General features: G+C 35.6%; 1 protein-coding gene across 3 annotated transcripts in view; it reads right to left on the bottom strand.

Annotated features, from left to right (window-relative positions):
* The window catches only part of MAN2A1 (mannosidase alpha class 2A member 1), a 178,950-nt gene that overhangs the window by 34,892 nt on the left and 123,197 nt on the right, over positions 1 to 20,861 (bottom strand). For all 3 annotated transcript variants that reach the window (XM_002815774.5, XM_054555791.2, XM_054555792.2), the window contains 4 exons: positions 18,062 to 18,227; positions 15,639 to 15,857; positions 15,185 to 15,307; positions 11,678 to 11,792 (listed from right to left, as the gene is read on the bottom strand). In XM_002815774.5, the coding sequence (XP_002815820.1) occupies positions 11,678 to 11,792; positions 15,185 to 15,307; positions 15,639 to 15,857; positions 18,062 to 18,227 (623 nt within the window). The remainder of the gene's footprint in view (positions 1 to 11,677; positions 11,793 to 15,184; positions 15,308 to 15,638; positions 15,858 to 18,061; positions 18,228 to 20,861) is intronic.

Genomic DNA, 20,861 nt, shown 5'->3' with positions numbered 1-20,861 from the left:
TGCACCAGCATGTTCACTGCATACTGGCACTAGGAACAAAAAAATGGGAAGACATGCTGATGCCCTTCAACAGGGAAATGAATAAATAAAATCACATACACCCATGTTATGGAATGCTGTGTCACAAATGAAAAGAATGAGGTAACTGTCTCTCTTGGCAGAGAAACATCAGAAGAAAAAAGCTAAATGTAGCATTTGTATAGCATGATAAACTATGCTGAAAATCGACACAAACACAATACTATACTTTTCTACAGTTGTAAGACCGTGTGGTGCATGTATGCTTGCACATATATCTGAATTCCTCTCCTGAAAAGTGGATAGAGACAGACACAGATGCCAGAGGAATTTTACTTTATATCTGTAATGTGTGAAATTTGTCAGAAGAGTACACATATATATTATTTATACCTGTATTTATAAAATAATATTAAGCATCTTTAGAATATTTTCTGAGACAGCAAGAAGAAATAAAACCAAGTAGGTTACCGTCAGGAGGCTGAACCGTATCACAGCTTTGGGAGGACAGAACACTCAGGCTTACAGGGTTTTAGCACCACTCTCAAAATGATGTTGCTCTTCTCAGAGCCTTCCTCCACTGGGTGGATCAGGAGAGAGAGAACAGAAAACAAAAGGCATCACCCTCTTAACTGCTGCTTACCACCAGTCTAAGGAAACCAAAAAGCATGCTCCCTCGTGTGGGGAGAGAAAAACTGGAGGGTATGCCGGTGCAGTGGCTCCTGCCTGTAATTCCAGTACTTTGGGAGGCCGAGGTGGGTGGATCATGTGAAGTCAGGATTTCGAGACCAGCCTGCCCAACATAGCGAAACACTATCTTTACTAAAAAAAAAATACAAAAATTAGCCAGATGTGGTGGTGGGCACCTGTAATCCCAGCTACCTGAGAGGCTGAGGCAGGAGAATCACTCGAACCCAGGAGGCAGAGGTTGCAGCAAGCCAAGATCGCGCCATAAATTATTATCATTATTATTAAAAGAAAAACTGGAGGGCAAGCCCAACACATGCCATGCCTGAAATATGAGGCAAAGGAAACATCCAGGAGGGTGTAAGGACTCCAAAAAATGCAAATGGAAACCCTGGAGTCATAGCTCTGAGCAACAACTAATGACAGCCTTTGGAAAATCCCAGGCTTTTACTTCCTCTGTACCACCAACTCTCTCAGATCCTTCAACAATTTATCTGAAGCTGCGTAATTCAACCCTGAACTGCAGAGTCTCAGAGGTAGCTCAACCCTCTCCACCTCTCCAGATCATCTTATTCTAGCTATTTTGAAATGCAAAGTATACTTTTCCAAGGAATATACTCATAAATCATACACCATTCTCACCACACTCAACCAGTTATAGGAGTGAGAGGCAACAACTTGGGAAAAAGGACAAAAAAGAACCTCACTCATATCCCAGCAAAGTCCAGTATCTTATCAGTGGCACCTAATGTGATTAGGACAACTCATTATATCAAGAGGGACAATAGCAAATGGCCCACGGTCACCCAGGAAAAAGACAAGTGATGGCAAGAATCCTAAGAGGCATATTTAAGTCTGCAAATAAAAGTTTAACTGAAATTTAACATGGCTATCAAATCACATAAAATAAATCTCCAAAACACGCATCTAAGATTCAAAGAAATGTCCGAGTGTCTTAAAAATACTGGCTCTCAGGCAAAGGGAACCTTGTTATTTATCTAATTGTTGCTCTCATCTCCTTTCCTCCAATCTGTGTCTGAGCAGAGAGGATGACAGAATCATCACTTTGTTGCAGAAGTAGGATAATAATAGCTATCGTAAAAAACCAGGGCTTCTGATTTTGAATATTCCCTCTTCAATTTGGGAAACATTTTGTTTTGTATTTTAATCATCAAAAATTTAAAAATACCTTTGCTATTATGCACTTACTTTAGTGATGTTTTTGTAAACTTTATCCAACTTAGCTTAAAGCTCAAGCTTATGGTTATTAATTAACATATACTGCTTAATTCAATAAGTATGCTTATATGAAATTCTCACAACAATGACAAACTGAGTAAGTCAACATCTAAATGTTTCTAAAAAGAAAATATTATTGTGACCATATTTAAAAAAAAAACTGTACTTATATCTGAAAGTATCAAAATAAAAATGGTAATAATTCCCACTACTGGATGACCTTTTTTCCATGTTGACTCACTCAATTTACCATTCATTATAAGATCTAATTTATCCTCTGAGTCACTGCCGATTTCTGGGTCTGTAAATGTTCATATTGATTATTTCTCCACAAGTGAAAATTTTAACATCTGCTTTCATGAATACAAATTTTAGTAAATTTCATTCCAAGTCACAAATTTAAGAAAATGATGATATACTGCTTTGTGCCACTCATAAAACACTACTAGATAAACAGCTACTATTACTTACCAATAACTTATGAGTTAGGCACTAGTGTACCTATTTTATGCTTTTCATTTCAATAATTCTCATGAAAATGTCAAAAACTAAATCTGTAATAGGAAAGGTATGGCATTTTGATCATATGAATTGCAAATGTTGGGTAAAGATTATACCAATAAAATATGATATACTTGAAGAAGACATAATAAATGAAAAACATATAACAAAACTGAAAGGCTTTTTGGTTTTTTTTTTAAGTACTAATGTTATGAAACAACAGAATTTTTTGGAAGCTCTGTTTTGGAGGGATCATAACACTGACATCAGTTTTAACCTCAAAATAGATAAAATAAATAAGGTCTAACTAAAACACTCCCCTACGAGGTGAATAAAATAGCTCACAACACTGGAGTTTTTTAGTGCCTTCCCCACGTCCCAGGCTTGGGCTGGTCTAGGACAGAGGAGAGAAGTTGGCTGAACTAATCATGATATTTGATCTGCACATCTGTGGCACTGGCAGTTACTCTGAACTTACCTACTTCCTGTTTTCCCAAACATGCTCCTTTCTAAGGCACCTTTAGGCAGGAAAAGATTCCTCACAATGATCTGCCTCCATGACAGATGTTTCTTTCTTTTCCACCACTCTATTTCTTCTCCCAACTTACAAAAAAAATAAAACAAGCAGCAGCATATCTCTCACCCTCTTTAGTGGGTACTGAACAAAGACAGTTCAATATATTGGTGTCTGACTGGACTTTAATGACTAAGTAACAAATATTTCTGCAAAACACATGGTTTCCAATTGCTTGCTTTCACCAAAATTGAAAGCACACCTAATCAGGTTGTCAGGCAGTAGATCTTTAAAAATAATTGATTAAAATTAATGTTTGACGATAGATCAGTCTGTGACTTACGGCATCTAACTCAGGAGTTCAAAGTACTGAAAGATATTCCTATAAGAAAACTCCTTCCATTACCAGCTACTTATTTATGTGAACAACTTTCCTTTGCACTGATATTTATAAAAACAAAAATTAAGAATAAAATCATATATCATTCTAGCAATGAGTGACATTCATCAATGGATACATTATCCATTAGGAATTAAAAAGGTACAACCCACTGAGAAAAATGTTTTCATTAAAATTTATAAAATAAAATTATTAAAATAGGAACATATTTATGTTTTTTGACCAACTGCATACAAATAATAATTTTTATATCTCAATCCAGAAGAAATAAAATACTTAGAGCCTTATAACAGACTTTTAAAACTGTATATATAAATACACACACACACACACACACGATTTTTGTTTTAGAGAAGTAATGAAAGACTGACCAATAACAAGGCTCTGAACCACAAAAATACTACATTAAGATAACATTCTGCGGAGAAATAGAATGTAATTATAAGGAGAAAATAATGATGTGAAGTTTCTGACAGTTAAAGAAAAAGCTAGTGCAGGCTTTTAAAAAACACATGATTTAGTACCACTGCCCATTGGATATGCTTATTTTTAAAAGTCACCATGTACAATACACCAAAATAACAACCTTTGCAATTATTTAAATGTATAAAGAAAAACTACAAGTCAATTAAAAAATATATAAGGGACAAAGAGTTCTTCAAATCCTTATAGTGGGGTTCTAAACAATCTTATTTCACACATTGTGATATTCTTTTCCTCTTTTCTGCCTTTCATGTGACATTCTCTAAGACCTAGCCTCTCAATGACTCACTTCCTTCATTAAATCCTCCCCAATTCCCCCAATCCTTAATGACCATGCTTTGTCCTATAACACTCAACTATCTAACCCATCTGGCTCACTCACTCTTGTAAGTAGATACAACACTCACTATGGGTAAGGTTCCTTGTATATTTACTCGGTGAATACTCCAAACATCCTCTGAAGCTGATTTTACTACTGTCAACATTTCAGGATGATAAAACCAAAGCCAGGTTGGCAGTAACCTGTGCAAGGTCAAACAGCTGCTAAGTGGCAGAGCTGGGATGGGCCTGGGAATAAAACACAAGAGAACTGGCTCTGGAGTCTCAACTCTGAGCCATTACACATCTCCTGTGTTTCCCATCCCTGTGCCCTTCACCTGAGTTCAGTGCAACCCATCTTTGTAGGGGATGATGCTTCTTTGCTAAGGAGTCATGGCTTCAACAATGAGCTGCTCTCAAACAGCCCCAAAGATAACCTCTAAGTTCTGAATCTGTGTAACCAGAATGTGCTTACAGTCCCTTAAAATAACCTTCTCTTTCATGCCTGTAGGGAATAATCAGATTCGACACATAGCTACTTATTTCAATTTTTAAAAGTTCCAATTAACAGAGAAAAAAATCCTTAGCAGTCAATTGCATATTGTGATATTCCAAAAATGTTTTAATTACCTAAGCCTGCCTAGCTATAACTTACTTAATGCTTTTTACTTTTAAATCAAACTAAATATGGAATATAGCTCTGGAAAAAAGTGAGAGATTGATTGCAAACCATCTTAATGTCCTCATGAATCTTTTTATGGAAATAAAAAGAACTTCAGTGAAGCTCTGAGACCTTGTTTACAAGTGGTGCAGACTCCAGGGATGGAAGCCCCAAGATTCAGGCATTCTTAGAAGATGAATTTAAACACTTCTTGGCCTTTTGGCTAAGACCAAGTGTAGAAGATGAATTTAGAAGCAGGGAGTCAGGCACAAGAGATTTTATGTGAAACTAAGTTGTATGAAGACTTTGACAGTTATACCTTTTTTATAGATTAAGAAACTGAGTCCCTAAGAAATTAAAGGACAAACCCATACTCCTCTAGTTTGCTTAGAGGCAAAACTAAGGATTTGGATCTCTAAATCCCAATGTGATTCCCTTATAAGAGGGGTCTTCAAAAGTTTCATGGAAAATGCATATCGTGAAAAAACTACGCATGGATTTCATCAAAATAAACTCATACTTATTGTAACATGTCTGAACAGGATCTAGTTTGAGGCACTAAGAAGGGTGAGACTTCGATTTGATAAGAGCCCCTATCAGAGCAATATAAATTATGCTAAAATTTAAACAAGAACAAACATCAAATTTATGGTGAAGCTTGGGTGGAAGTATGGTGAAATCACTGATGCTTTATGAAAAGTTTATGGGGACAATGGTCCAAGAAAATCAGCACTTTACAAAACAGATAAATTGTTTTAAGAAGGGATGAGACAATGTTGAAGACGAAGACTACACCAATTTTCAAGAAAAAAATTAAGTTTGCTCCTGCTCTAACTGAAAAGAACTAACAATTAGCAGCTTATACAATTCTGACTGAAAAATTAAAGTTGAGGAAACTTTCCACTCAATGGGTGCCAAAACCATTGTGTCCAGATCAGCTGCAGACAAGAGCAGAGCTTTCAATGGAAATTTTAAATAAGTGGGATCAAGATCCTGAAACATTTCTTTGAAGAATTGTAATAGTAGATGGCATACAGCTTTACCAGTATGATTCTGAAGACAAAGAACAATCAAAACAATGGCTACCAAGAGGTGGAAATGGTCCAGTCAAAGCAAAAAGAAGACTGGCCAAGAGTAAAAGTCATGGCAACAGCTTTTCAGGATGCTCAAGGCATTTGGTGTGTTGACTTTCTGGAGGCCCAAAGAACAGTAATATCTGCTTGTTATGAGAATGTTTTGAGAACATTAGCCAAAGCCTTAGCAGAAAAACACTCAGGAAAGTTTCATCAGAGTTCTTCTCCACCATAATGCTCCTGCTCATTCCTCTCATCAAACAAGCGCAATTTTGTGACAGTTTCAGTGGAAAATCATTAGGCAGTCACTTACAGTGCTAGTTTGGCTCCTCCTGACTTCTGTTTCCTAATCTTAAAAAAAAATTTAATGGGCACTCATTTTACTTAATGATATAAGTAGACTGAAATGACATGGTTAAATTCCCAGGACCCTCCGTTCCTTAGGGATGGACTGAGTAGCTGGACTCATTGCTTACAAAAGTGTCATGAACTTGATGAAGCTTATGTTGAGAAATAGTTTATATTTTTAATTTTTATCTTTTAATTCCATTTGTCCACAAACTTTTTGAAGTCCCCTAGTATGTTTAACTAGATGAAGCTCATTCTGAGTCTCTAAAAGCCAAGAGTCAGGTTATAAATCCACTTATGTTTATATATTCAAAATTGCTCAGAGAAAAACTAAGCAACTCTATTCGATTGCTAAATATGCAAGGAAATCAGTCATTTCAGTCAAAGGAAAGTCTTTTCTTCCATACTTTTTGATGTCAGTTCATTACATTTTACCTCCAGGCTACTTGTTTTCTTTGAGTAAGATCCATTACATATAATACTTCATAATATGTTGGTGGAAAACAGGGCAGAAGTATCGCATTTAAGATGTTTCCCTAAGGGTTAAAACATGGTTCACACACATATACATACTCACTCGCTAACAAACACCTGCCTAGGAGAACACAGTCCTTGCACCAATGAAATGTACACGACACACTGGTTACCCACAGTGACCTAATTCTTCAAAGTAGCTGTTGATATCAGAAACTAGGACACTAAAGTCCAATAGTTACAGCTCTGAAGACAAATAAGGCCACAGTTAGCAATGTCATTTACTGGTATTATATTATTGCAAGGTATGTACTTTCCTTATAGGTGCAGTATTAAATAAAACACAAGAGGATACAGGAGCTTCTGTTTGTATTATATTCTATCTTCTAATCACAGATTAACCAAAAACGCTAAAGTAGCAGCCTATATGGTAATGTTTAAAGCTTCAATTAAATGAAAGATGATTATACTGCAATAAAAATTAATTCCCACCTCCCTCAACTTTTCCCCCAGAAGAATGTTATTTTCTACAAATGAAATAAATTGCATTTCATTAAATTATGGGTGCTATAAAATGGATTTATTAAACCTGACATGGGCAAAAAATTATATTTCATTAGAAATTTCTTTTTTTTTTTTTTTTTGAGACAGAGTCTCGCTCTGTCGCCCAGGCTGGAGCGCAGTGGCGCTATTTCGGCTCATTGCAACCTCCGCCTCCTCCGTTCAAGCGATTCTCCTGTCTCGGTCTCCTGAATAGCTGGGATTACAGGCACGTGCCACCACACCCATCTGACTTTTTGTATTTTTAGTAGAGATGGGGTTTCACCTTGTTAGCCAGGATGGTCTTGATCTCCTGACCTCGTGATCCGCCTGCTTTGGCCTCCCAAAGTGCTGGAATTACGGGTGTGAGCCACCGTGCCATGCCTTCATTAGAAATTCTCAACTGCTCTGATCTTGTAGAGCTTTTAAGGCTAGTGAGCACAAGATTTCTTCTAATTTAGTATTTTTAGAAACCTTTTGAATGCGATGTCTGAACGATAATGAAAAGGAAAACAGAGTGTTCTCTTATTAGTTTAAAAGATGTTAAGAAAGAGAGAGCCCTTCAACTGCACTTCTGATCATTTTCAGAATCTGGAGAGAACGCAAATAGAGAAACAAAAGTTAAATACCAAACCAAAAACAAAAGTAGGTTGAACAATAAGGCCTCTCAACTCTGTTTCAAAATCATTAAGAACCAAAGAGTTTATATAATTTTGGAAATGTTGCTTGATTTTTGTTCTTGATTTTGTTTTCTCCTGAAGCTTAATTTGGGCAATAGTTACTTTGGGGAGAAAAGGGTCAAAGAACAACTAAAGTAGAGATTGAGAAATGTAAGAATATTTTGTCAGGTATGCATTAGTTTAGTTTTTAAATTGGATTTGTAAGGTTGAACAAAAACGGACACCCAACAAAGACAATCTTTAATACTAACTCATTTTCTGTTTCTTTATTCCTTGTTGCTGAGATTACAAAATCTTTTGTATAATTAACTGGTTTAGTAACCTAATACAATTACAGTATGTAATCATAAAACATTAATAGTCTCTCTCCCCAAACCCTCATTTCTTCCTGGATTGAAAATCTGGTACTAACAACAAATAGGCTCTATTCATTAATACTCATCCAAATAACTGCATCTGGTTGGTTTAAGGGGGGCAAAAGTAGCATATATCCAAAACTAGTTTAGTAAATTAAATTCAAGAATAAATACTTTTTGTTATTTTATGCAATACTAGCTAAAAGCCAGTCTACAACAGCATGGAAGTCGGCTGATGTTTTCTTTGCATCTAAAATGAAAAGCCACATTTTGTCTATGCATTTTGATCAATCATCCAGGTGTCTGATTTACAGGAGGCCAAAGTTTAGAATGTTAAACAACTTTCCAGTATTTCTTAATATAGAAGACTTGGCACTAAATAACAGATCCCTGAAGACTGATCACCCTTTCAGGCAGCGTGAACGCTGATAGAGCCAAATACCCTGAAGACTTCGTATCTCTATCATGGGCCTTGATTAGTGATTTCATTAAAACTCCAATAAGCCAGGATTGAGACAACCCGAGTGTTCAGGCAATGGTGTGTGAAAAACAGGAGAGACAGGTGAGTCATGAAGATTACTAAGGAAAGACTCTCTCCACAACTGGGCTTATCTTTTCCCAGAGGGAGATTTGTTAAGAGGAGCTCAAATACAAAACATGGGAAGGTATATAGTTTGGAAGAAAGCATTTCAGGTGATTCTGGTATCTCTATTTCCTACCAACTGCTTTCATGTTGAAAAAAAAAATGATCTGGACTAGAAAGAAAGAAAAAAAGATTTATATGTTACGTCCAGTTTATACATGACGGCTTCTCGTTTAATCCAGGCAACTACTGTAAAATTCATCAGTGAGGCACTGTAAAACTCATCAGTGAGGCACTCTAAGTTTGCATTACACTTATTTATCCATCATTTATTATTTTTTTCATATGCCCGAGAACACCAAGGAAGAGAAGACAAATAATCTAGAAAGGAAACACATGAAAAAAGAAAATCAAGCCAGGTGCAGTGGCTCATGCCTGTAATACCAGCACTTTGGGAGGACAAGGCGGGTGGATTACCTGAGGTCAAGAGTTCGAAACCAGCCTGGCCAACATGGCGAAACCCCATCCCTACTAAATATACAAAAATTAGCCAGGCGTGGTGGTGTACACCTGTAGTCCCAGCTACCTAGGAGGCTGAGGCAGGAGAATCCTTGAACCAGGGGGGCAGAGGTTGCAGTGAGCTGAGATCACTCCACTGCACTCCAGCCTGGGCAATAGAGCGAGACTCTGTCAAAAAAAAAAAAAAAAAAAAAAAAGGAAGGAAAGAAAGAAAGAAAACTAAAGAATAAAAAAGAGAAAAGAGGCAGAGGCAAGACCAGCAAATAGAAATGGGCTACACTGAGAGCCCCTTTGGAAGGCCAGGAGCCAGTCAAAACCTCAGTGGCCCAGGCTCCTGCTTAACACTATTAGCCACTGGACAGTTCACCGCCCAGAGAGAAACAGGAAGAGAGGGGGAAAGGAAAAATGACAAGCATTTAGTTCTGATGAGTGTAGTTTGCTCGAATAAGTAAATAGGCAAGTCAGAGTCTATTAATTTCCAAGTCAAGCACTAAGTACTCTGGCAAGCTAAGCTACAGCCACCAGCAGCAGAACAGGGCCATCTAGTCTACACAAACTGCCCTATGACGTGAGAACTAGAGGTCCTGGATAATCCAAGGAAAACCCAGAAGATACAGTGACATGATTAAATAAAAGCAAAAGCAATTATGCAAATATACCTGATTGAGAAGTTGGAATTTTAGGAAGAGTTGCTACAGCATTTCCTCTGAGACATAGCCCATCTCTAAATATAACTGATGAAAAAACAATGGTAAATCAAACCTGATGACACAAGTTTGTGCCAAAGTGTGTGCCATGTTGTACTCCAGGAAAAACTTTTCCACTAAAAAACAATAGTTTAAAGCAAACTTAAAAATAGATCAGCATATCTTCTGTGTGGTAATGCTATAAAGCTGAAAATGTAACTTAGAGCTTTCAGGGGTATTAAATAATGGCTTACACAAGAGTACAAACAGATGATCAAAACCAGTTTCTGACTTACCGGAAGTTTTGAGAAACTCAATAAAAGATTATTTCAGAACTACAGGTTTTCCTGTAGGTAGCAAAGTGATCACAGATAACTTCAGAAGTCACATTTAGGATACAAAATTAGTGTCTAGCATTATTTTTCCCACCTGCCAGAGAACTTTTACTTCTTGATTCATCCTATGAATCATGGGTTATTCTGAAAAACCTATCATATTATTACTTAAAGACGTTGCATGAGAAAGTTTGTCCATACCTGAAATTCTAACAAAAAGCAAATACTAATGAAATTTGAAGTTAATAAAAAAGTTACATAAAAGCAAAATTAAATTTAATTATGAAATCAGAAAATTGAACTTCTGTTATTTAAGAAATTCCCTGAACATAGTATCCCTTTGCTTCCCCACAATACCTAAAAAAGAAACCATGCCTGCCTATACATTTATGTTTAGTTTGTGAAATCCTTTATTTTTTACCTGTATGAAGATTCAGGGAAAAAGTATTTTTCTTTTCTAATTTGTTCAACTTAGCTAACAGCAAAGATAAATTTAAATGGCATTTTTATGAGGTCTTTTTCTAAGAGTGTTGATAATATGGTAAGTACCCTGGTTATCAGGATTAAATCTGTAGTTGGAAAAGCACACCATTCTAAAAACAATGAATTCTAAATCAACCAACCTAAACGTCCAAGTCTTTGGAAACCACGGCTCCACTCAGACCCCATGGAATCAGTTCCATTGCCCAGGGTTAAGTTCTCAAAAGGATCAAAAGCCTATTTCCTACCACTTGGGTTCATAAAGATGCTGCTCAATACTGTTCTAAAAATGATAAACAATTGCTAGGTTTTATACTCTACTGGGTAAAGAGCTGTAAACAAACAGAACTAGCTTAGAACATTTTTCTCTTAAAGTTACATTCCAGTGATACAGGCTATATTTAAGGAAGCAGGCCCCATGTATGTGTGTGGTCTATTAACTGAAAGTTGTATTTAATATAATTTCCATTTCATAAAATCAAAACACTGTATTGTTTTCAGGTGTTAGAAATAAAGTTACCAGTTAATGAGCTCAAGACCAATATGGCAACAATTAAGAGAAGACATACAGAGGAACATGTATATGTAGGGATTGAAATGTTTTATCATTTTTATTATCAAAGGGTAAGTTTCATATTTTAAATCATATTAAAAATATGTCAAGTTTAGAAAAACATCATCTACAAAAACCAACAGTTAATTTATTAAGAATGGCATAAGAAAAGCAAGAATTCAAAAACCAGCATACATATGTTTCATTAACTGCATTCCTATTTTCTTACCCTGTATGTGGTATAGTCGGACTGTATGAGTAACATGGTCAAAAAAGCAAGTCACTTCCGAATAAATCCTTCCATGTGTCACTCTGACAAAGGGCGGTGTTGTGTAAACATAAGGCTGAAAAGAAAATAATATATTTAAGAAAAATATTTTGGCTTCCAAACTTTTAAAAGAATATGTTTATTATGGTTTCAAAAATAGAAAATATGTATCACCTGATATTTGCAATTTTAAGTGTAAACCAGATCTTATAAGGTAACATAATATGCATGTGATAAAAACTGAACTTATTTTTTATTTTTAAAAATGCTGAAAATAGGAAATAAAAATGTTTACAACTTCATTGGTCTAGAAAGCATTCCTCCCAGCTATACATATTTCTAACTAAAATCCTTCTATTTGTCCATATAGTTACTTATTAGAAACAGCAATCATTCTACAGAAGTTACATTTTCCCAGGTAAATAATTATTATAACCACGGTCCCAGCCCCCTAATGTTCAGGGTTTGGGACAGATGGCAAGGATGACTACAGGGAGTCATCTAAGCAAACTGAAAGCAGGATTCAGAAACATAGTTTAATCATAGCTCAGTTTACTAAACTATAAAACATTCTGCCCTTTTACTTGAAAGAACCAGCTGAATATAAATTCACAAACTTGAAAAAACTACTTGGAAACCACTAGTTTAGTTTTTACTTAAATTTAAAAAAATGGTAATAAAGCACATAACTTACGTGACGTGGAAGCAAATTTAAAACATTTATGAGTAATTATATTTTTAAAGTATTAGATACCTTAGCTCAACAATAGCATAGAAAGTTAGGCTTGCAATATGAACTACTTAAATAGTATAAGATTTTTAGCCAGGCGCCGTGGCTCATGCCTTGTAACCCTAGCACTTTGGGAGGCTGAGGTGGGCGGATCACAAGGTCAGGAGATCGAGACCATCCTGGCTAACATGGTGAAACCCCATCTCTACTAAAAAGACAAAAAATTAGCCAGGCGTGGTGGCGGGCACCTGTAGTCCCAGCTACTCGGGAGGCTGAGGCAGGAAAATGACATGAACCCAGGAGGCGGAGCTTGCAGTGAGCTGAGATCGCGCCACTGCATTCCAGCCTGGGTGAAAGTGTGAGACTCCGTCTCCAAAAAAAAAAAAAAAATTTCAGAATTGTGTAATTTTCTTCCAAATTTACCTCTTTGGCTAGGGAAAATTTTCTGGAGTTATTAAAATGCTTAATGGTTTACAAATTTCTTGTACCTAATTACCAAATAGCTAGAAAGTGAGGGAGGGGATGAGAACCTGGGATGATGAGTTCTGGGCTCTTGCCGTTTTCTGATGCACTAGATTGCCTCTTTCCCTGATGTTTTTTATTTTCTCTCTGTAAAAATGACAATTGTTTTATCTTTCTATCTGACATTAGAGCTATTTAAAGATAAAATGGTTTTAAATAAATTAGTTATTGGTATGTATGCATGAAATTCTATAGCACAACTACTTTTTTAAGTATAAATACAGTCAATCAAAATAAAATATCCAATGACAAAAGCTGGTGAATGAGAAAACATTGAAACAGCTCATAATTGGGACTCACTGCCTATCCTGGAATGCCTCATATGAGTTATAGTTTGTCTTTAATTCTTCACTGACTTAAAAAAAAAAGGAAGAAAAACCCCAAACAGCCAAAAAAAAAAAAAAACCAAAACCAAAAACAAACAAACAAACAAAAAACCTAGAGTTCTTACTGTAGCCTACACAATCCCTTAAAATCCAGTATTGGATTTTTAGTTAGCAGGTTTCATAACTTGTGGAACAAAAGTTACTTTTTCAGGAGATAGGTCCCTAGCTAACAAGACAATAATTAGGAGAATATTTCACTGACCTTGAGGTATAGAAAACCTATAAAGGTATAAAAGCAAAGGAAGAAACTCTAAAGAAAAAAAAGAAATGACTACACAAAAATTTAGAACCACTATAAATGAGAAATACAATAAAATAATTAACAAACTAAATGACACAATAAGAAAAATTTTACAACATTTAGGGAAAAGGATTAATTTTACCACATATAAAGAGTGCTCAGAGATCATCAGGACACACCAACAGAAAAACAGTCAAAGAATAGAAATAGGAAAATCACAAAAGAAATATGAAAGATAAATGAGAGTACAAAAACGTTCAACCTTACTAGTAATCACAAAAATCTTAACAGAAAAATATTTTTCTACTAACTTACTATTATAGGCAAAGCTTTTAATATGGCCAATTCTCAGTGCTTGGAGTGGGATTTTAGAGTTACTCTCAAAAAATGCTGGTGGGATTGAACATTTACCTAGTCTTTCTAGAGGGAAGATAAGCAGTATACAGCAAAAGTCCTTAAAAGACTTCAGACACTGACACAAAATGACACTTCTAGAAAGTTATTCTCAGAAATTAATCAGAATTGCATTGTAGCATTCTTTTTGAATGCTACAAAGAAAGCTTATTACAATGTTATGGTAGTGAAGAATCGGGAGAAAAAGAATATATGCAACATCTTAAACACAGCAGTATATATTAAAATTGGATTTTTAAAAAACATACCATCAGATTGTAAGCACTGTCACAAATGAAAAACAAAATATGTACATGCAATAAGTCAAGACTTGAGAACGGGGAGAGAAGGATATGAATAAAATAAAACACAATAAGAAATACATCCAAATGTTGGCAATGGTTTTCATGGGATTGTGCACCTGTTGGTAAATTTTAGTGTTTTCTTCAGTTTCTGGCATTTTCAAAATGTGCCAGAGTTTGCGTATTACTACCTTTATAGTCAAGAGTGAGAAAGATTTGTTTTTTAAAGGGCTGAAAGTTAAGGAGAAAAATGGTACAGTGGAAAATCTATTTTTCCCATACAGCTAGAGGTTTTGTGTCTGTATAAAATGCATACATATAAAGCTCCCTAACTCTACGTAAAATCTAGTTTCTTCCCATGTTCATTGTTTATCCTAATTGAACACTGTTCATTGTAGCATCTTAACAAATTCCAACTCTACAAAACTATTTATCTAACAGGGTCTTGCTCCGTCAACCCAGGCTGGAGTGCAGTGGCGTGATCTTGGCTCATTGCAACTGCCTTCCGGGCTCAAGCCATCCTCCCACCTCAGCCTTCCTGAGTAACTGGGACTGTAGATGCAGGCCACCATGCCTAATTTTTGTATTTTTTGTAGAAAAGGGGTTCTGCCATGTTGCCCAGGCTGGCTTGAACTCCTAAGCTCAAGCAACCTACCCTCTTTGGCCTCCCAAAATGCTGGGATTACAGGTGTGAGCCACTGCACCCAACCATTTATCTAACTTTCGACTACAAATTGCTAAGTATCAATAAGGTGATAGATAATACTACAACCAAAAGTTCATCTATCCCTAATAAATCAACAGATGATAAAATAATGACACTCACTTATCTTTTTCCTCAATACTCTTCCAATAAGTGTTTATTCCATTTGTCATCTCATCAGTACCACTTACCTTGGCATTACCATCAGGTAAGAAGAGGTAGGCACCACTTTTGTCTCTTTTAATTGTGGTTCCGTACCATGAAAATTGCACATTTACTTCATGGTGTTTACCATCTTCTTTAGTCATCATTTGCTAAAGATTAAAAACAAAATAATAAGCAACTCACCACTAAGATGTTAAGTATGTTGCATCTGGTTCTATGTATATGACAATTTAAAAAAATAATTTCTGTACTTATCTTGTGGACCAGTGACACACAACCCATGGAGCAGTGCCACCCACAGACTATACATGTGAGCAGCAAGTGGTCAATGAAGGTACAAAAAGCTCATGCATCCTTTTACTCAAGAGTATTTGATACAGCTCTACTTAAGACTTTTTTCCCCTTTTGCCTAATTAATCTACACGCATTGTAGCAAAAATGATAAGCATTCTATGAATTTTAGAACTATTCAGAACATACCTTCATAAGTCCAGTTTGATCAAACCGAAGTAAAACAAAGGAGTTCTCTAGTGTTATACCTTCTTCAGTATTTATCATATTCTTTATGGTGAAAATTCCTCTATCTTCTACTTTATTGTTATACAAGACATAATCAGCTAAATGTGAATTTGAACTTGCTGATTCCAAAATCTTATACACTTTCAGTCCCAATGGTGGTATATGTGCTCGAAAAGAGATCTTTAAAAGATAGGGAAGGGAATTTATTAAAGATAAATGTTATCTACTGAGAGGCAAACCATTTATATTTTTGGTAAAACCAACAAACTATCATATTTTTTAAAAAGAGAATCCAGTTGGCCCTCCATATCCACAGGTTCCATGTCCACAGTTTCAACCAACTACAGATAAAAAATGTTTGAAAAAAAAATACAAATAAAAACTATAGCATAATAACTATTTACATAGCATTTACATTGTATCAGATGTTACAAGTAATTTAGAGATGATTTGAAATACACAAGAGGATGTGTGTAGGTTATATGCAAATGCAGATGCTCCTCAACTCATGATTGGGTTATGTCCAATCAGAATTTGAAAATATCGTGGTCAAAAAGGTGTTTAATACACCTAACCTATTCAAAATCATAGCTTAGCCTAGTCTACCTTCCATGTACTCAGAACACTTAAATTAGCCCACAGTTGGGCAGAATCACCTAACACAAATCATATTTTATACTAAATATAAATAGCTTATGTAATTTACTATATACTATACTGAAAGCGAAAAATAGAATAGTTGTATGGGTACTTGAAGTACGGTTGCTACTGAATGCACATTACTTTCACACTATCATAAAATTGAAAAAGCTAGGTTGAGCCATTGTAAGTCAGGGATCATCTGTACTATGCCATTTTATATAAAGGACTTGGGCATCCACAGATTTTGTTATCGCCAGAGGGTCCTGGGACCAGTCCTCTACAGATACCAAGGGATGGCTGTATAACAATATTCTATAAATGTTTGATATCTTATGGGTAAACCATACACGTCTCAGTTTATCCAGAGAACCTAATAACCTAAAGTTGGTAGGCCTATAAAAAGCATTAATGTTTTTATCCAATATGTGAACTTGTATGATCATTCTCAATTGTTTGGCTGTACTCTAGAATGCCTAGAGAAGGAAATTTTCCATGAATGTAAGGGCTTTACAACAATGCCATTTCCTAATTATTAAATTTTTTGCAATATTATGATATTTCGGTTAATAAAAATGATAAACATAATATAAATATTAAACAAGTTAGCATTAGCCATCAAATGCTTGAGGTTCAGCAGACACTGAACAGAGCATGGGGGATGCACACAGTTTAAGACATGACCCTTGCTTTTCAGGAGCTGTTGCTGTTCCATTTTCTAGATGGAAACCCTCCTGTAAAATCTGACCAAAATTTTTATTATAGTTTACCTTTCTATCTAAAAGATTATGCATATTTAAGAGTAGCTAGAAGGTGGATCACGGGGTCAGGAGTTTGAGACCAGCCCAACCAACATGGTGAAACCCCATCTCTACTAAAAATACAAAATTAGCCAGGCGTGGTGGCACATGCCTGTAATCCCAGTTACAGGAGGCTGAGGCAGGAGAATCACTTGAACCCGGGAGACAGAGGTTGCGGTGCGCCGAGATCGCGCCATTGCACTCCAGCCTGGGCAACAAGAGTGAAATTCTGTCTCAAAAATAATAATAAAAGTAGCTAGCAATAGCTTCTATCAAGTAGAAACAGTTATTAGAGTTCCTAGTTTATGGCTGTATCTCCAGAAGCGCCGTTTAAATTACATTCCAGATTTTAAAAGTCTAACCTTTCTAGTGGTACACTGATCAGTTTAATATTGCTTATTTTAAGAAACTTTGGCACAAAAAATACCTATTACTTGAGTACAGATTTTCCACAATTATATCTCACAAAAGAAGCATCTTAATTATTTTAGGGCATTTCTCTTCCATGGTGTGTTATGTCACCTTTGCAATGAAAACCTAAAACTATCCAAAGTTACTAAGGGTGATATTTATCTCACTTTCGATATGCATAATTATCATTAAATTCACTTAGAGCAAAACATTCAAAATGTTATGAGTAATAATTACTGCATTACCTTAGAATAAACAGTATACATCCTTACAAAGATATACAATATACATATGAACAACATATAATAAGATACAATATATATACTAACAAAGAAATTAACATTTTAGGGAACACAGGATCATTTTTCCTTTAGTGTCATTTAACCAACCAGTTAAACTCTCTGGTATTTACAACTTTCATCACCTCACATACACCAACATGATGGCTAAATGGGGGCTACTGTACATACACAAATTATATACTGGCTAGGTTTGTTTTACAATGCCTCCTTAAGTTCTATGGCTACAACATACCTCATAGGCTGTTTCTGAAATAGTATTTGCTGTATCCCAAACTGCACTGACTTGAACTTCCACAGGTTTTCCTGAAGCAGAGAACACTTGCACTGTGGGGGAACTCACATAGACTGAGACCAACGAGATTCGGTCTTGTTCTAAAGGATTATAGACCACAAGGTACCTGCAAAAACAGCTGCTTCATTATTGGGATCTCAAAATATTTTTACTTCTTTCATATACATATACATATACATATACATATGTATTTTTGAGATAGCATCTCACTCTGTCACCCAGGCTGGAGTGCAGTGGCGAGATTATAGCTCACTGCAGTTTCAACCTCCTGGGCTCAAGCAATCCTCCCACCTCAGTCTCCTGAGTAGCTGGGAGTAGCAGGTGTAGTGCACACCACTACATCTGGCTAATTTTTTTCAAAACCTTCATAATACTTCAGTTCATGGACAGTCATAGAGTCAACTCATGGAGAAGAATTAACAGCAACATTCTGTGAGAACTTTCAGAGAACAGGCAATTTCATCACAACAAATATCACACAGTACAAAGGGTAATTAAATAATGATTCAGAAGCCCTTTCTAAAGAATTAATGCTTTACAAATGGAAGATATTCATAGATGTGTAATAAAGCTTTTCTGTATCTCAGAAAGACTTATATAAATACGGTTTTATTCATCTGTTTAAAAGAATCAGCTCCATACAATACCCTGATTTCTACCTAATCTCACAGAATAAAAAAAATTCACAATTTGTTTGCAATTTCGTCACAATTAGTTCCAGTTAAAAATCTAATATTCATTTTAGACCACTAAGAATGTATGGCTATATACGGAAAATCACATAATTCACACATATATTTTATATACAATGGGACTTTATTATTAAAGACAGTTGATTCTAAAAAAGGTCACTTGAAGCGAATCCACTTGTAACAGGGCCCCAAATGTTTATAGTAACTAATGGTGAAAAAAAAATTGATTGGGATTAGGTAGAAAAAGCAAAATGCAAACTATTAAAATAAGTTTAGGCAATATTTGCAACTACGCGCAACTTTTGGTATGAACAAAAACATAAATGAACTGAAATTTGGGACACAATTTTTCCAATATTTTATACCAGCATATTATGATATCCTTCACATAACATTTAATTTTTACATGATGGTTTTATTAATAAACTATATTTGAAAAAATATTTAAGGACTTTATTTTTCCTAAAATCCTCTCCCAGTTCTGATATTCAAATAATTCTCAGTTGAGGTACCCAACAGCCTTGATTTTCTTACTAGCATAACTCTGCCAGATTGTCATTCTTTCATGGCTTTGCGGTGAGTAGAGACGTTCTAGACCATCACACTGCAGACTTCATGAAATCTGCATCCTCTGCAAGGTTTATGATTTTATAATTTATAATCAATTTGCATCATATGGTCTTCAAATAAAGAGTATTTCAAAGAGGAAGTTGGACTAATAATACAACTCACTGATTCACTAGTGCATATTTTCATGATCTGAAATATTTTTGTTTTCCTATACAATTTTGTAACTGCAGGAACACACTGAATAGTTGGATAACAACCACCTCTTCCCCAACACATTGTAGCTATAGATTAGGTAGCACCAAGCTTACCAGTATTCTTCCATCCTGTATATGTGTTCTATATATTTTTGCTTTAATTGCATTACAAACTGTTCATTAAGAAATAAAATAAATACCTACAGGGGCCAAAACTAAAAGGAAAAAAGACAACAGGAAAAATGAAGAAAAAGAAAGAGGATATAAGACAAAATCCGTGACACTAGACTTACAAATTGTTCATCAGAAGTATTTATGTTAAAGCAACATTCTGAGATACCAAAGGTGATAATGACATTAAGAATGTCTCTAATTCCTATTAGACTTACAGTATGCATCAGGATAACAGGACCTAACTTGTATTACTTATGTTCACTGAGATTCCATATGTATACAAGAGATGAACAGATGAAACCACATAGTCACAAACATATTACAAAGAGCAATGAATCCTCCTACTACTTAGATAAAATCCCATTTTACGTACAGAAGCAATTATCAAGGCGAGGGAGGGTGATGCCCTCTTGAGAGGTATGCTCAACAGACTTACCTCAGAGATTTGTCAATCTATTTGCAGCCTCCCACAGCCCTCCTACCAGAGATTACATTTCGCCTAACTGTTCCCCATTCACAAATACACCTGGCGAACTGAAATGGCCAGGATTCATTATCACCAATGGGACTGTCCTATATTTCTAAGGTGCACTGGGGAAGAAAAACAGTGGTGGATCACTCATTCTCTGCACCAAAGACGTTCAAACCAGAACCCCAGAAATGAGTGATTTACTACTGAAACCCATGTTCCCAGAGGCTTACACAGCCAGTATTTAAAGAACTTGAGAAAATGGTGCCTGAAAACTTTGGCCAATCTCCTAATTCTGTAGTAGCCCTGAGGCATACCTAGGCACACTAAATCTAGAATCCTTACTGGCATGTTCTTTGGGTGCTCCACTACAGCCAAAGGTCATGAAGACTGTGATACTATAATGTGTGCCCAAGCAATAAATTAGATAATAAGCATCCAGAACACTAATTCCTTCTATGAAAAAAAAGTACTCATACTTAATGCAAACAATAATTTTAACCATATATTTGGTTTTGCACCCTATTAAATCACTTTTTATAATAAGCTGTGAACTAGGTTCTATTTTCATTTTAGTAGCTAATTAGTATTTGACCATAATGATGTTTCTACTGTACTGAATGATTATGTAATTATCATGC

This window comes from Pongo abelii, chromosome 4 (assembly GCF_028885655.2).
Source record: "Pongo abelii isolate AG06213 chromosome 4, NHGRI_mPonAbe1-v2.0_pri, whole genome shotgun sequence".
NCBI lineage: Eukaryota > Metazoa > Chordata > Mammalia > Primates > Hominidae > Pongo > Pongo abelii.
Note: the sequence above shows the minus strand (reverse complement) of the source record. Positions and strands in the feature narration are given on the sequence as shown.